The 17,345-nt window shown below is 42.6% G+C and overlaps 2 protein-coding genes across 3 annotated transcripts in view; one reads left to right on the top strand and one right to left on the bottom strand.

Moving 5' to 3' along the window:
* The window catches only part of LOC137892356 (cdc42-interacting protein 4 homolog), a 21,955-nt gene extending 19,435 nt beyond the window's left edge, over positions 1–2,520 (top strand). For both annotated transcript variants that reach the window (XM_068737419.1, XM_068737420.1), the window contains one exon: positions 71–2,520. In XM_068737419.1, coding sequence (XP_068593520.1) covers positions 71–216 — 146 coding nt within the window. In that variant the 3' untranslated portion in view covers positions 217–2,520. The remainder of the gene's footprint in view (positions 1–70) is intronic.
* Positions 2,474–16,839, bottom strand: sh2d3a (SH2 domain containing 3A). Its single transcript, XM_068737418.1, has 20 exons — positions 16,720–16,839; positions 16,408–16,499; positions 16,166–16,283; positions 15,052–15,081; positions 14,911–14,969; positions 14,634–14,791; positions 10,353–10,392; positions 10,052–10,168; positions 9,561–9,704; positions 8,427–8,707; positions 8,222–8,307; positions 7,393–7,512; positions 6,562–6,707; positions 6,218–6,412; positions 5,811–5,972; positions 5,512–5,627; positions 4,879–5,050; positions 4,491–4,602; positions 4,021–4,206; positions 2,474–3,158 (listed from the first exon to the last, which is right to left on the bottom strand). The coding sequence occupies exons 2-20, from the start codon at positions 16,495–16,497 to the stop codon at positions 2,962–2,964; spliced, it is 2,529 nt and encodes an 842-aa protein (XP_068593519.1). The 5' UTR covers positions 16,498–16,499; positions 16,720–16,839; the 3' UTR covers positions 2,474–2,961.
* Positions 16,840–17,345: the final 506 nt, after the last annotated feature.

Genomic DNA, 17,345 nt, shown 5'->3' on the forward strand with positions numbered 1-17,345 from the left:
CTCGCTCCTAAATGGATTTGATTTTATTAGCCTGTTTGCATGTGTCCTTATCGCGTATGTTTGTGTGCAGGCAACAGCGAGGGCACCATTTCCATTTTGGAGGGAGAGATGTTGAGTATAATGGAGGACGATAAAGGAGATGGATGGATGAGAGTCCTCAGAGCCAGTGGAGAGGAGGGCTATATACCTTCATCCTATGTCAAACTTGCCCCATAAAACACACACACACACACACACACACACACACACACACACACACACACACACACACACACACACACACACACACACACACACACACACACACACACACACACACACAGCTTGTGGTGGAAAGGTAGGTTAGGAGCCAAAGGTGAATACAAAGTCATCCACAATAATTGGAGCTGTTCTCTCCGTCTTTTATCTCAGATGTGTATGGCGAGATGAAAGCGAGTGATTAGAAAGCTTCTTATCATACAGTCCCCGTCTCTGCGCCAGACGGTCTGCTCTTCACAGATTTCAGCTCTTTTGAATCCAAACTTGTGAATGTATACCTGAACTTTTTTTCTTGTTGCAGCGTTAAGCGATGCCCAGCGTAACATATCCAACGCCACAGTAGCCTAAGCGCTACATATCTTTAATGATGATGTATCCATTCACTTGACTTTTTACCCCACCTGCTGAACCTTTTTGTAACACCGTCCCTTCTGCTAAAAACGGCTTTCCTGACAGGACGATGTGACTTTTGTCTTTTTTATTATAGTGATGACTTAAAGCTGGATGAAAACCACTATTAACTCTTAACGTGTCACCATGGAGTGTCACTGTAAAGGATAGGTTTAAATGTAAATGTATAGCGACTAACACTACATGTCATCATTCACCCATTCACACCCATTCATACAGTGATGGCTGCCATGCACGGTGCAACCTGCCCATCAGGACTCTAACATTCATACCCATTCATACACCGTAGGCACAGCTGGGGTTTAGTGTCTTGCTCAAGGACACATCGGCATAGCAGAGCTGGGGATCGAACCGCCGATCCTCTGATTGAAGGACCCTGCTCTACCGCTGAGCCACAGTGGGCCCCTTACGTCCGTCTTCTAACAATAGTCATGTGCCCATATGAACTTTGAAGTACGTTTTGCTCGCTGCTATCATTCATCTGGTTCACACTGGCTATGAATAGATTCCTAATGTGCTTCTAATGTAAGTGATGGGGGACAGAATCGCATTCTGGGTCACGGTTTTCTGAAAATAAGAGGCTCAAGCAGTCTGGGTTAGACTAACCAAGTGGGTATCCTCAAAAGTTTCAGTGTTTTTAAACACAAACGTGTTTCTATCGCTCCACGACAGCTCAGCAGGAAAACACCAAGAGGAATTTCATTCTAAAAAGACAAATTAACTTATATATTTTTCACCACTCACTTGTATTGGAAGCACTTAAGGAAGTTTTTTTAAATAATCAGTATGAACAGGAAGAAGAATAACAGCATATAAAAAGTGCTTCAATGTACCCACATGCATGCGAGTACTGTTTGAAGAAGACGACTTGAAAATGGAAACTTACCTTGCATTCTTTTCTTTTTTTTCCTTGTGAATTTAAGACATGGTGTGTAAAAAGGGAAAGCACAGTGGCAATAATGATCAAAGTTATAATTCTTGCCGCAAATACTTGGTGAACCGCCTGCGTTTGAGGTTGCTGCTTCAGAGATCATCACAGCGCTAATGTCATAGAACCAGAAATATGTGCAACTCAAAAGTGATAACAGGCAAATTGTTAAGTCCTCGTCTTCACTTTTGAATTCCAACGATGCACAGAAACGGCAGAGTGATCTCAATTCTGGTCCTTAACTGGTTCTTCTTTTGACCGATTTACATGGTTCTCATACTGCTATACTGGTTTTATTAACCACCTGCTTTCATATTTTGAGCCTCCAGATTATCACTGTTGTTGACCTTCTCAAATTCTCTGAAACAATGATCATGTTTGAAAACCTTTGAATTAATAATGGGGTCGATTTCAAAAAGGGAAGGAAATGGGAGTTTTAAAATTCAGCGCCTGAATGGATCACTGCCAAGGGAAAAGTAAAAAAGTTCATTTTTTAAATTTGGAGCGTTTAAAGTCTCGCGCACACAAAACTAATTGGACAATCATTTATACACATCTGAGCGCAGAGAAGCTTTTCTCCTTCAGCAGATACATCCCACTCCTCATTCTGCACTGTGAAGCTCAGACTTTACAAATGTTTCATTGAGCCATATAATGTTTACCCATCTCCTTCTCTACCACTCTGTCCTGCACTAGTAGATGTTTTCTGAGCATTTTAAAGGGGGTATTATTGTATGATCCATTTTTAAAAAAGAAAGTGTATGTATTTACGTGTATTGTTTGAGTCATAAAGTAAACAGGAAGAAAAAAAAAAAAAACAACTCTTTTCTCGTCTTTGTTTCTTTACAGTGTCATTTTGTGAGAAACATTACATGCAAACATGTAACGTACTTTTATTGCATTAAAAAACAAATACAAAACAATTCCCAGTGTGGTCCTTTACAGCAGCAGGTCGCGTACAAAGGGAACTGACTGTTTTAGTCGTGCTCATGTTGGTCCTAAGTATCAGAGTGGTGTGGATTGATAACACTGAGTATCAGAAATGCACATTTCAAGAAGTTAACACATAAGTTTTTGAGTAAACTGTTCCAGATTTTCTGAATCCAACGCAGCTCTTTTCACAGTAAAAGACTGCCCAGGGCCCACCCGTTCAAGATACAACTCATTCCTTTAGAAGTTAAAAGTTGACAAGCTCGAAAGTCTCTCTCATGTCAAAAATAACTTTTCCTTTATGTCCGAGTGATCTCAGGGGTGAGACCCGCAACGCCCCACGGCTCAACTAAAAACATTTCACTTTCATCTTTCTTTCCGCTAGTGAAAGTGCTGACGTTCACCTTTCACTTGGTGAAGCAGACCCTGAGGGCTCAGGTTAGAGGCTCGGGTTGCTGTGGGCTGATTTCCACGGGCTCCAGTTTATCTGAGAGTACGTAAAGAATCTTGTCAAACTTCTCGTAGCGCTCCTCTCTGTCGGCCGCCGCCCCCGACTGTCCCCAGAACATACGCAGGGCGAACTCTGTCCGGAAAGCCTCCAGCAGCTCAGGGACCGGCTCCCAGCTTCCTGCTGCAGCGACGTGACGGGACATCGGATCAGATACAAAGAATTAGGTCATTTCACATCATCGCGATGTACGGACTTTGTAACGAAGAGTGAACACGCGTGCTCTGGCAGGAAGTACAGACGGGCCTCATGTAAGAACCGCTCAGACAGACAGATTTGTTCTGGAGTGACGCTATGAATGATTTAAGAGAATTTGTTGCCGTCACCAATTTTCTCATACTTTGAATTTTCTCTTCAGAACAAACAAAACTTGAAAGTGGTCCAGACCTGTCGCACAAGTCATGTACAGAATACTAGTATACTACTCTAGTTTATTTTTGGTCTAACTTGTTTATTTAATTAGGATTTCTGGAACAAATTCATTCAGATTAAGGCGTCATACTATAATTAAATATCTGAATACTATAAAATAACTATATTTAACTAAAATAAATATTCTGTTCACCACATCATCGTCTTAGGTTTGCAAAAAATTGTTTTTGTTTTTAGTATTTAATTGGCATATTTTGGCATGGTAATTTATATTCATCTTCAATTGTTGGGAAATGCATCTATTTACATTTTTTGTAAATTAAACTTGCCTAAACAGAACAGAACAGCAATTTAGAGTTGTTATTTATGCTAATTATCAAATCCCAATACTGTAACTCACACCTCCTCAATAACCGGTTACATTCATCAGGTTAAAACAAGACATGTGTGACAAGTTGGGCAATCAAGAGAGAATTGGTGAAGCTGACATTTGCGCAAACCAACGTCACAGAAAAAAAAAGCAAAGATTTAGGGTAAGAACAGAGTTCTGTTCTGAGGCCCGTTTGTCTGTAACCGTCTACATAAAGAGAGGACATCACTGCAGCATGCGTACCTGTGAGCAGAGACTGTGCGTGCTGCTGGTAATCTTGCGCATGCAGCGCGGCACCGCGAGCCGCCTGGAGCACGTCGTAGAGAAGCTGACAGCCTCGCTCACTGTTCTCCACCGGGTCCTCGCCCTCCATCGCCATCAGCAGAGGAACCAGGTGGGGCACGGCGATGGGACCCTGGACTACAGAGTCTACAGAAAAACATAGGAGCACATAAGACTCCATGCAGTACATGTGAATTGTATCCATCCAAGTATTTGTATAGGTATTGTGGAGTAAAGTTGAACAAAGCATTTCGTGGCTCCAGAGGGAGCGGCGTGAAGTCTGATAAATTGTATAAAAGTGATGAGAGGCGATCAATTTCATTCGTGGGAAACTCTCAATCTGTCAATTTTAAAATTGGACCCAAACAAAGTGAGTGCAGCTCCTTTCAGTTGCTCTGTAATGCGTCTGTGTCTCAAACAGAACCACTCACCGTCTCCGTCGTTCAGCAGGTTCATGAAGGGTTTGAGTTTCTTCTCAAATAAAACTGCTGACTCGGTGTGGTTCCTCCTAAGTGCTCGCCACGTCATCTCCAGCCGCATTATCTGCAAATATACACGTTATTTTATATCATAACACTTTATGACACACTATACGATGACATGTTTTAAACATTTCTTATGAAATGCTACGCTATAAACCTTTAATGATATTTTTGTGCGTACTATGACTTTGTATGACATTTTTATGATATACGTTACTGTGACATATTGTATGACGTCATTTTTTATGACGTACTATAGAATGACTTCTCATGGCATACTATATTATGATGTTATCACAGTGAATAACCAAGCATATGTTTGTGATAACTACAGTACCTGAGGCATCTCTAGAGCCTTCATCACCGCTGAGAAGGAGTAGAGGTTGTGGGCGTATTCTTTCAGGGCCTGAGCCAATAAGATAAACTTATGTAAAGCGGTTGCCCTTTGGCTCACAGTCCCTGTGCAGCCTAGGATGTCCACTGCGACTCCCAGTGCTAATAGATGATGCCTAAAAAATAAAAAAAAAAATTATACATTAGAGGCGTGAGAGGGTAGAAGATTGAAAAAGGATGCAGCGGCGGGAAAAGTTTCCTCACTTCCCACTTCTAGCTATCAGGAGTTCCACACCAGAACAATGAGGTTAATGGTATTTTGTGGTAGCCTACTCAAAGAATTTAAGTTTAAGTTTTAGAGTTCCCACTGAAAAAAAGAAATTAGTCTTTGTGACACTGAGGCTGGAAAAATATATCGCTGTCAAACAGATTTTCTAATACTTTCGGCACCCCAAACAAAAGTCCATTGACATGCATTGTTTATAGTGACGTCAGCGATCTGAAACACCTTACAACCTGGACAGATAGCAACAAAGAGATCTGCATGGCTGGATAGCACTATGTGAGGAAATGTGCTTTTTTTTTTCCTTGTATGGGTGAATCCACTCTTTATCTGGTCTTTGTCAGTTGCACGAACCTTTCTAACAAATCCTGTCGTAACTGGCGTCCGTGTGGCAAAGTGACGAGCTCCAGCCCCGATCCAACTCCCATAGTCGTCTTCTGCTCATCAGTCACCCCAACAATGCGCGCCACCTGCAACACGTTGGCCATTGTGAATAATGTGTTAACCGAAGCAATATGAATCACTCAGAATAGTGAAGTATTAGCCCACTATTTGCATTTGATAGAATGTCACCTTTGTTTTGCATTCATCGGGAGTGCAAACGTAACAAATGAAACGTAGATTGATTGCGACGCGAGGCGTTTGAGAGCTACCTGGCAGTCGACACTGAGCAGGTGTAGAGCTGTAGCGTCGGCGTTGGAGCGGTTGAAGAGCTCTTTGAGCACCAGAATGACGCCGGGCTCAAGAGGTCGGTTGTTCTCCGGCAAGAGAAGCGACTCAAACTGATCCAACTGGAAACACGAGACCGACTCCACCTGTGACGCAGTAAGATGGATCCTACAACGTCAGTGCACAGCAGACCCTTTGTGATGTGCAATGATCAAGTTATTTCACAGTCAAGAGTCGTACATGTGCTCTGAGGCTGTCATTTTGAAATAACAAAAAACGGTATATAGCGCTATTCAAAATAGATAGGTCACATGTTAGAAACAACGTGAGGGTAGATGCTTAGATAGATGCTATCTCGTAGATGCAAACCGTATATAGAATGTATACAAACATGTGGCTTTTCAAAATGCCAGTCTTCCACTTCCTCTGCCCTCTTCTTCTGCGGCAGCAACGGCAGCTGTGACGATGCTTCGCTCTTCTGTGCCTCCAGAAAGCCAAAGGAAGTCTCTGTGAGGCGGGCGCGGCTCTGCCACTTCTCCTCCGCGCGCAGCCGGTCCACGTGACCTTTCAGCCGGGCCTGTGGCACCTGGACACAACAGCGAGAGGACATGAACTCTCCGTGGGAGGATTTACAGGCTCTGCCTTGTAAAGGACAGATTTCCCTGAACAGAAGGAGAGACGACGTGTAAAAACATGATCCCCCGCTGAGCTGTGATTTTGTGGCGACTTCTTTACCTGGATGACCAGCTCATCGTAGAAAGAGGAGGGGTCAGTGGGTGGGGGAGGGACGCTATTGGCAAACACGGTAGAGACCCGGAGAGGTTTAGGAGGAGCTCTGGGGTGCAGCTGTCCGTCTGAACCTCGCAAAGTTACACCACCACCTACAGGGACGGAGGAGGGAGTTATGCGTCTGTGTCAATGGCAGTCTCCACATTTAGAGGAGGCGCTGCTATGGTAGTTTAACTTTTAAGCTGCCGACTCACACACAAGTTCCAGAAAGGTTCAAGTGAAATAGTCAGAATACACAACAGGATGTTGTTACCACCTTCCTGTGTGAAGTTTCTGATCTGGAACTAGTCCCTTCTGTATCGAGCACTGAGGTCATAACCAGGATCTTAGAAATAGTGAGATTTTAAGTGAAAGTCATAAAACACCTCCACCCCTTAAAAAAAAAAAGGAAGTCTCTCATTTTTTGTTTCATTAGAAGGATTTCATATAATTAGCTGTTCAATTATATTACATATAATGGAATGGAATGCTTCCTTCAAGGAAATGACTCTGAAAATTTAGAACTTTGTCTCTTTTTTACCCTTTAATTTAGTATCAGACCATTAAAATGAAGTATTTCCATTTCCCAAGCTCTAAATTCTGTTAAAAGTGCCTCTCCACACGAGAGTTGGGTCCGAAAACAATATCAATTGTAGAATGAAAACTTACTCCAGATTGCAAAAGACCCACACATTTTGTGTGTTATGGCAGAGTCAGACAAAAATTGTTGCTGTGCAATAACTATCTGCCGTTCTTTTCTTTGATCGGACCATAAATAAAAGTATGTATGCTTGTCACCTGGATGGGAGGGGCGTGTGTGTCGTGGTCGAGGGCTCAGCAGAGGTTCACTGCCTGTGCGAAACACCGGGGAGATGGGGGCGGGGTCAGTGTCCTTCGAATGAGTGTTCTGCGGAACGCCTGAATGAGGAAGAGTGACAGCGGGAAGTGAAAGATAAACAAGACGGTGTCGCAGAATCCTGTTTCTTCTGTTCTGATGATGGTTTTGCTTCACGCTTTTACACCTCCTGCAATCCATTCTGGAAATACAATACAGGCCAACCGCTCAGGGCAGCAGGCTGACCACAAATGAGTTTCGGGTTGCGCAACAGCTCAGTCATGACTGTCGCAATTCAAATGTCCACAAAAGGTCTTTTTGAGGTCTACAGCAGCCACATATCTAAATGTGTTCCCCTGATATTTGTGTTTTACAAGCATTAACTACGACACACAGCACCTTCTCTTATCTTCATCTTGTATCCGTGTTATCTGAATAGTGCACATGAGGATAGGGGAAACTAATACATATTGACAAAGAAGAATAGAAATAAAGAACAAAAATGAAACGCATCTTTAAATATCCATTTACTATCAACTGAAAGATTTAATTTATCTATAAATAATAGCATCTATACATTTAAAATTGAATTTCATGCTTCAGAGATACGAGCAGCTCCGACAAAAATTGACCTGGTGCGGAAATATAGAAGTTTGGAAAGAGGAGCTCCACAAGCAGGACGCTCTGCTGCGTGACAGTGGCTGGAATGACAAGCCGATTGTCTCCGGCGGCTGCGACAGAGCTGCATCCAGTGGCCATTAGCGGTGACAGACACGTGTATGTATAACGTACCAGTTCGTAGGTTGCCGTCAGACTGCGCAGACTGAAGCAAAGGTCCGCGTCCAACGTTCTCCAAGTTCGCAGGCTGACTTCCACTCCTGCCACGCATAAAATAAAGTTCTTGAGAATGCTTATTTGAATTTGTGACGGTGCAGTTTGTTTCATCACTATACAGGTCTACGTGGGCTGGACCACATTTCAGCAGACTTCCTCCCACCTTAGCAGCGGATTGATGAACTGCAGTCTGTCGGTGTGTTCAGAGCTGAAGCTGCGCCTTTTGTCGGCTTGAGTGTGTCTTTCTTTCCCTGCGCCGTCGCTTGTGGGCTCTCCGTGTCGCTCGATGATGACGCGCAGAGGAAGGGTCCGTGTGATTGGGTGAAAGATCACAGCGCCAGAGGCCTGGGAGATGGGCAGACGCCCGCCCACGTAGAACCGGATCAGAGCGGGAACACTGTCAAAGCGATCCTCCTCAAACTGGAACAGCTCCCGAGAGTAGCCCTGTCACACAGACGTAATATACCGAGCACAGCTTTTACAGGAAAAATCTATCTTTTTTAGTAACAGATACTCACCACTCAGAGGCTAGAAAGGTGGATATTGTAGCTTGCAGCTTTGCGGAGGTCAGCTCGGATTCATTGTCCTTAACATAGTGACCCTGAGTCACAGAATTAGCTTTTTAAAAGCATCAAAAAGTCCATTAAAAATGTCTCAAATCCCTCTTACAGCATAAGCCACTTCTCCACTATTTTCCTGCATGCTCGGTATGCTCCAAACACTCATCACTTAGTCAATTAAAGGCTAAGTATTTCTGCCTGAGTTTTAGAGCTATGAGGGCAACAGTGCAACATAGATTATATTGTGTTTATGTAGTGTGTGTTTTGAGAGTGAGACATACTGAATAAACAGACCAACGGTGGAGAAGTAGATTATACTCCAGGTGGGATTTGAGAAGTTACGATGGACGTTTTGATATATTATTCTTTTTGTACCGACATCCATTGGAGTCCTTTACTGTAAACAATGGGAATCAAAGCTGACTGATAAACAAAAGATTGTTTTTTGGTTTGAGGATTTGCACATAAAATCTATTTAAAACGTATCTCCTTTAAATATTCAGATTATTTGAAGAATTGTTTAGTCTAGAAAAATGTAGGGCGGGAAAAAAAGAGCCAATTGTGAATTCCAATGAGCCCGAGGTGACATCTTCAAATCGCCTGTTTTGTCGACCAACACTCAAAAACCCAGAAGCTGAGACCAGTGAAAAGTTGGCATTGTAGCTACATAAATAACTTTAACAGTTAATCTATTATTCCCCACTTGCAGCACATGGAGAAGCATAAGATAAACATACCTTTTTGGGACGAAGGATCACTCGTATAATCTTAAAGTGCATGGGCCCGTCCTTCCAAAAGCAGCTCAAAACGTAGTCGCCGGGGGAAGAGCTCGAGTCTCGGACCAGGAAGTCTCCGTCCCTCTCAAACAAAGACTCTGCAGCCTGGAGACAAGTCAGCAGGTTAAGTTGATCAGCACCTTCATGAAGGAAGGATTTAGTGCAAGGACGGTGGTATTAGACTGCATTAGTTTAAGCTATGTGCACCAATTAAACTGGCAACTTTTGCCAAAAGCCAGTCAGCTTAGCATTAAATACCGGATACAAGGGGAAACGACTAGCCTGGCTCTGTCTAAAGTTAATCTGCCTCTATAGATGTGAGAGTGGTATTAATCTCCTCTTCTAACAACGCAAGAAAGCCAAAAAGGGGTTCTACTCCTTCAATATGTGTGTGTGTAAAATTGTGCCATTTAAATGCAAATACAGCGAGAACAGTATGGTCCTTTGAGCACCTCTCGGCTCAGCGGCCCGTGGAACCACGCATGGCTCGTCGGGTCATCGGTGCTGAGCTTCAGCTCCTCCTCCAGCTCCTTCTTTAACGAGTCCATGTCTCTCCGACCTCCAAACACCTGCAAGGCACGCAGCAGAGACCATAATACGCGTAGTCACTCGGCATGTTTTCTTTGCTCACATTTTGCATGTGCGCACGGTATGAAGGAAAATATGTAAGAAAAAAAAAAAAAAAAAAAAAAAGTAGGAGGCAGCTACAGAGGGCTAGTGAGAGACGGAGAAGCCGAGTGCTTAACCTCTTACCTTCAGCTGGCTGAAGTATGCGCTGACGCTCCTCCTCTTGCTGAAAAACAAGAGAGAAGAGATGATTTTTGGAGCTACTGAACTCGCCAATAGGGAGTCACAGATAATGGCGCAATGTTTTTCCTTTTAAGACATGAATAGTACAAGGATGGAAGGCCACTGCCAAGGTCTGGATCCGTCATTAACACCACAACAACACAAAAAACGGAGGGCCTTTTAATAGCGAGCCTCATTTTCCTCCTTCCTTCCTTCCTCCCCAAGCTTCCACCTTCCTGTTTCTGTAAACACAAGGCTAACAGATGAACAGCTCAGAGAAGTCACAGCAGGACCTCAGCCATCACATGAGCCATTAGCCATTCTAGCACATCTACATCTACGTCTGCCTCTCGCTGCGTTTCAACATGGGTTAACAATGTGGAACAAATCGTGTGTTGCTGGAGGGATATGCACAAACGGTGGTGTGACATTTACTCGTTTACCCTGCTGTGACCCCGAATACAACTAATGATTACACAACATCCACTGAAGCGCAACACAAAACACACACTTTGATACTTCTAATTACACTGATTTGACAATTTCTTAGGTACAAAAACTACTTCTAAATACAACAGTGCTGCAATAAATCCTACATTCATGAGGGCCATCATGTTTAGCTTTGGTTAAAACTGTTTCAGAATGGTGTTGGTTCAACTTCATGGTCCTTTTGGAGGCCGTGCAGCTTGTGATGCTGTAAAAATAAACCCCCATAAACTCATTCTCTTCCCTGACAAATCCAGCTATAACAGGCCGCCTGTTATCACACAGAGTCATACCAACATTTCAGAAATACTGAGGTCATGAGCCCCCCAGACACCGAAACAAAAAAAGTCTAAATAAGTTCAATTTGCAGTTTTATATTGAATTCAATGGTGAATTCGATTTTCAGCAAGATTTAGAGCCGTTCTTCAAAGCTTATCTGGATATCAATGGCCTATAAACTAGTTGTGTTTTAGTTTATAGGCTCAACATTTACCATCCTATATCCAAACAGAAATGATTAAAAGCCGTTTCAAAGCCCTCTCCATGCTACCAGAAATACATTTTTAGTGGAGAAATACTGAATCTTTGATCACATTAAGTCTTAAAATAAAAGGAATGGCTCTACACGCCCACCACATGTACATTTTTTAACTGTAGAATGTTAAATCCCTCAAGGCTGTTCAGACCTTCACCACCACAACAACACCACCTCGGTGTCCTCAATGGCACTGTAGCTACAGTTGTGCTAAAAACCCAAGGCCGTGTCTTCATATTGCTTGTTTTGTCAGTTCACTATCACATAAGATACAAAAAAACAGCAAATTCTGAAAAGAAAACTGATGTTATCAAATTAGTTGCTAATTAATTAAGTGCTGATGGACTAATCGAGTGATTAGCTCGACTCCACACTACTATTCTGCGCGTGTGTTGTGTTGTGTATAGTTTTTACTGACCTAAATCGTCACGTTAAGTGTCAAGAGTATCAGGAAAAAAAACGCTGTAAATAGAATGTAGTATTATAACTAAATTTTAAAAAATCAAAACACCACCACAAACTAAAGAATCCAAACTACCATGAACGTTGAAACAGCACCTCTCTAAAACATATTAAACAAAAACTCAACATTGTTACCTTCATAAAAAAAAAAGTAGCATTTACTTAAGGTCTGTTGTGTCACCATACATTGTTTAGCCAATAAAATTACAACTGTTCGAGCTGCATGTTCACAATTTAATAAGCCACAACACTGCCAGACACACACACACACACACACACACACACACATATAAAAAAACACAGACATCCAGATAAATACACAGCTGTGAGATTCGTTACGAGGACAGGGAGCGTGCAACATCCTGTCTGAGGGGCGTTGGTCCGGGGCAGCACAACAGAAACACCTGAGCAATGTGCTGCAGAGCCACTATAGACACGAATCACCTGACACCACATCTAGGTTTCAAACTGTTGGATTCCGCTTCAACAGACAAATGGTATTACTCTGTATAATCTGTAAAAGCGAATAGCCAACTGTAATCTAATTATTACATTCAACATGGTTTCTGGTGCTTCTCTTATGAGTCGAGATTGTGCAACAGGTAGTTGACTCTACTGCTACAGGTAAGGAAAAAAAAACCGACAAACTGACGACTTTTTTCCTCTATTAAAGACTAAAAAGTGAGGATTTTATCAGCTTGATATGTCAGAACTAGGAATAGGTGTTCATAAAGCTGTTTACTGCACAGCGAAAGTTAAATTAACGGTCAAGCACGTTATCGAAAGTCTCGCGTTAATTAGCGTTAAGTTAAAGTTAACAGTCGTTCAAAAACGCCTTTGAATGAACGGCCATCGGTTCCTACCTCTCGGTCCTCTTCACAGCTCGCCCGACCCGGACATGTTTGAACGATTTGTGGTCCAAATTATCACCGCCAAACAACAGCTGGAGCTGGAGTTGCAACGTTCAAGTCGTCTCCCCGTCTGTCCCTCCCAACTGCCCTCCTCCCTGCGCAGTTTTCAGACGAGTTCCCACAAGTTCTCCCCCTCCCTCTCTCCCTTTCTCCCTCCCTCGCCCCTCGCCCCCCCCAGGCCCCGGTGCTGACACACGGCTATCCGCCTGGCATTCCTCGGATACCGACACAAACAGCCGAGCTTACGCATCACCTGGCTGCAGACAGGTAACTGTACAAAATGGCTTGTACCCATGAACCCCACACTGAGGTCAGAAACAATCATTTTCAGTTAATTACAATTGTTTTAATGTTTGCTCTTGTGTCCACTGATTTAAGTACCGCGCATTAATATTGTGCGGTTAGGTGTTGTTTTTTTCACCTGGTTTCGAACGTTTCTCAGCCAATCAGAGACTGCCCTGAGGACCGGGACTATCTACGTCACTCAGCCCTACATGTTTAGTTTACAACCTTTTAGCGTTCAGCACTTTATGTCTGGTGAGCAGAGATGTGCCTGAACTTGACAGCCAACCTCCATTCATACACTTAAAGTACTTGTCAGTTGTATAACTCAATTATGTATGAAAGGTAACTTTTAAAACTAAATTAAAGGGCTGGTTCACACAAATTACAAACACATACAGTGTTGTTTCACCTACCTCTTATATTATCTAGCCATGAAGATTATTTGGGTTTTATGTGCAGTGGAAAAGTACAGGTCTGGGACCCTAACCAGAGCTTATATGAATATTTATTGCTAGAAATTAAAACAGTTCAAAGTAGGGACATCCTGATGATGTTTTCTGCTCTTTATCACAATCTGAGCACTTCAATATATATTTTTCAACATAATACAGCTGCACAGTACAGGCTTCAGTACAAATTCTGAGAAAATATAACTTGTACCTATATCCTAGAGCTGAAAAAAAAAAGTTGTATTAAATGCTCGACAATATAGAACCTTAGATCTTCTCCTTTACGCACCTGTCAGCCTACAGACGAGCAAAAGTTCTTCTTCGACAGAAAAAAATGTAATTTCAAGCAGAAATGCAAATATGACCTCGTCTCAAGCATCTACATTCTGAGGATTTGTTGTCTTTCTTTGTCGTAGTAATCTAATACCTGTAGGTGTTGCTGTTTGGTCAGACAAAAGTAACTGTGTCTGGGAGTTACTTTACATTTTCAGTGCTTTTAGGACCACAAACTGAATTCCAATCACTCACATTTCACTGTAGTGGAAGCAGAAATCTCAGGTTTGGATATCTCCAAAGTTTAACACATAAAACCCAAACTATCTGCATGGTTAAATAGCACCATGGAGAGAGTGAAAGGGAACATGTCTTTCTGTAATTTAGGCGAACTGGCCCTTTTAATGCTGAGAGAGAGCCTGCAATAAACCTTCTTTTTAAAAGGCGACTTTAAGATTAACAACCTCCAAACACACACACACTGGCCTTTGTCACTCAGTCCTTGACCGCTCACTGGGGAGGGAAGTGTGACCAAAATATCAAAGTCCCAAGGTGTGTCGTTTACTGTGTTAGTCATCAAAAAGCAGCTGTTCTGTAATGCAAATATCATGATGGTATTTTATATCCTTAAAAGGCATGTCATTCATATTATATATTATATACCTTACGCACTCTGACATTTTATGAGACACTAGTTGATTATTAGTCAAACCTGAACCTGGGGAAAGTGGGTCACACAGACAAACACACACACACACACACACACACACACACACACACACACACACACACACACACACACACACACACACACACACACACCGCCCATTGTGGGTCATCTTACCTGCGTTTGCTCTCCTGACAGCGCTCTGTCCCGCTGATAGCGTTGTCCTCGTTCAGGGGGCGGAGCTGGGTGCAGGAGGCGGAGAGGCGGTGCTTCTTGTCAGCGCGTTGGAGGCGGGGCAGCACACTCTGACGAAACAGGTCCTTCTTCGGCTTCACCTGCCGGAAAATGGTTGAGACCCAAACAGTGTTTCGCGCCGCGGCTGATGATTGCATCGTTTTATTTACTTTGACGTCAACTGTTTTGTGACGCAATAGCGCCAATTTAGTGTTCTCACCAGATCCATAGACGATCCCAGGGAGTACTTCCGGCTCACGCTGCGCTCCACTTGCACACCTGAGAGGACAAAAGGACATTTTAAAGGAATACTTTGACGTTTTGGAAAATATGCATGTTTGATCTCCTTGCAAATCCATACCGCTCTGATGTTGGTCCGTTAGATATGAAGCTGAAACCAAAGAGATGTAACATGTTAATTAATGAACCATAGTCACCTTTAGCCAGATATTTACCTGTTTCTAATCACAAAGCTAATAAGCATGTTTCCCAAAATGTTGAACTATTCCTGTAATTGGTGTGCATTTATGAAAAACGCCTATATACAACGTTATATGACATTTTCATTCATTCAGGCTTTACTCTCTAGATTTTCACATTTAACTTTTTCAACTTCTTTAAATCACATTAAGCAAGAACAAGACAGTAAACAACTAAAATACATTTCAGTAAAACGTTTTGACTTAATAAACAGGCGTGTACAAAGTGTCAGCGCTAAGCATTCATGATTTCAACAGCTACTGCTCTATTATACTTTTCCATTATCAATATGGCTGAGTATCTAACTTTACAACGTTTTAAGTAACCGACCTAAATGCGTCTGACTGTTAAAGCTGAAAGCTGGCATTGAATGTCTGGTCGGTTTTATTAACTTGTTTTCTTCTCCTTAGTTGTATTTTGAAATACAAATTGCCAATTTTAGACTATTTAATTTAAAGTAGTATACATAAAAGTTTAAGCAAAACAGTTTTTTGGAAGCCTGTGTTGCATTAGCATTTAGGCTGTACTTTAGCACTGTGATGCTTTGAGCTAAATGCTAACATCATATGCTAGCATGTCAATGATTACAGTGTTCAATGTTAATCAGGTCTAATGTGCACCATCTTAGTTTGATAATTAGCACTGAACACAAAGTACAGCTGAGACTGATGGGAAAGACATTTTCTTGTTTGTTTTGAGTCATAAACAAAAGACCTTTGACCTGATGGTGCAGGAAATGTCTCGGGGACATCCAAAAATATGAATGCATTCTGTGAGGGACCTGAATGTCATGGATATTTTTTAAAAAAAATGTCCCAACGATACCCAAGCTGGGGTGACAACAATTGTCAGAAACTTTTTTTTTTTTTTTTTACTTTTAGTCACTTTGTAGGGCTAAGATGCAATACAATCCAATATGTTTCCACTTGATAAACCGTTAATTAGAACATGTTCACAAAGATATGAACATTGAATTATCGGGCAGTGACTGTCACCAGAGTGCGGCTCCAGTCTCTGCCGGTGTCTTGAAAGTTGATGGAGGATGGTCTCCCTGTGTGTCGCATCCTCGACCCCCGATTCCTTCAGCTCTCCGTCCGTTACACTCAGCAAACCCTGGAGAGCAACACAAGCGGGGAGAGAGTGAGAAAGCAATAAAGAGAAATTGAGGGTTATGAAGATTGAAGCGGAGAAGAAATATCGACGAGCGCGCACAGATGCATTTCACACATTCACGTACCTCCAGACCATAATATTCTCTCTCTAGTGCCTTGATGTACTGGGGCAGGCCGATTTGTTTCAGCCACCAGGCGATGGAGCGATTATTCATGTCTGAACAGCAGAAGCAGGAGAAGATACTGGTTACATACCAGCACACATGCACACACACACATGCTTGTACATGTTTTTTTAACAGCAGAGGTTTCTGAGTAAAGTACTAATGAAAGAGTAAAGTGACATCAGCGTACTGTAAGAAATCAGCCAACCAGACGAATAAGCAGAGAGCCCTTGTGTTGTTTGCCTTGCAGCAGCTACAGTATGTAACACCTACCTGTTTGCAGGGTCCACCGAGGCCCACTGGGATCTTACTCCTCTCTTTCTCCCTCTAATATCTCATAATGCGTCTTTCTCGTCCTACTCTCCCTCGGGTTTCCTTCCTCCTTTGCAGCTGTTCTCATCAGAGTTGTACTGTCTCCCACTTTGTCTTTGTGGTACCAGTGGGAGCCCGCTCCCCCTCAAACCAGCAGGGTCTCTAAAAAAAGGCCAATCAAATCGTGCGGTGGGCACACCGTGCCCCACAGACAACAGCAAATCACAGCGCAGGAATTAGCATGAGTTCTCAGAAGGCAGAGAGGGCAGGTTGAGGCCTGTCACAAGAGAGAGAGAGAGAGAGTTTAGAAAAACAAGAATGGGGGATATGTAAATCTAAGATTGTTAGGCGACATGTCAAGTCAAAGTACGGCATGCATGCGCTGTGGTCTGTCTGGAAACCTGTCTGTCCAGGCAGTATGTTAGGAGATACAGCATCTGCAGGAAAAAAAAGGTGACGTGAACAAGGCTGACATCTAGTGTTGAAGAAAAAAGTGACACAGAATTGACTCTTTATGAGGATTACCACTCAGAATGAGTTAAATTGTGCTTTCTGTGACTGATGACAAACTGGTAGCCTTGGATTTG

This window comes from Cebidichthys violaceus, unplaced genomic scaffold (assembly GCF_023349555.1).
Source record: "Cebidichthys violaceus isolate CVI_PGR_0920_01 unplaced genomic scaffold, fCebVio1.0.p SCAF_79, whole genome shotgun sequence".
NCBI lineage: Eukaryota > Metazoa > Chordata > Actinopteri > Perciformes > Stichaeidae > Cebidichthys > Cebidichthys violaceus.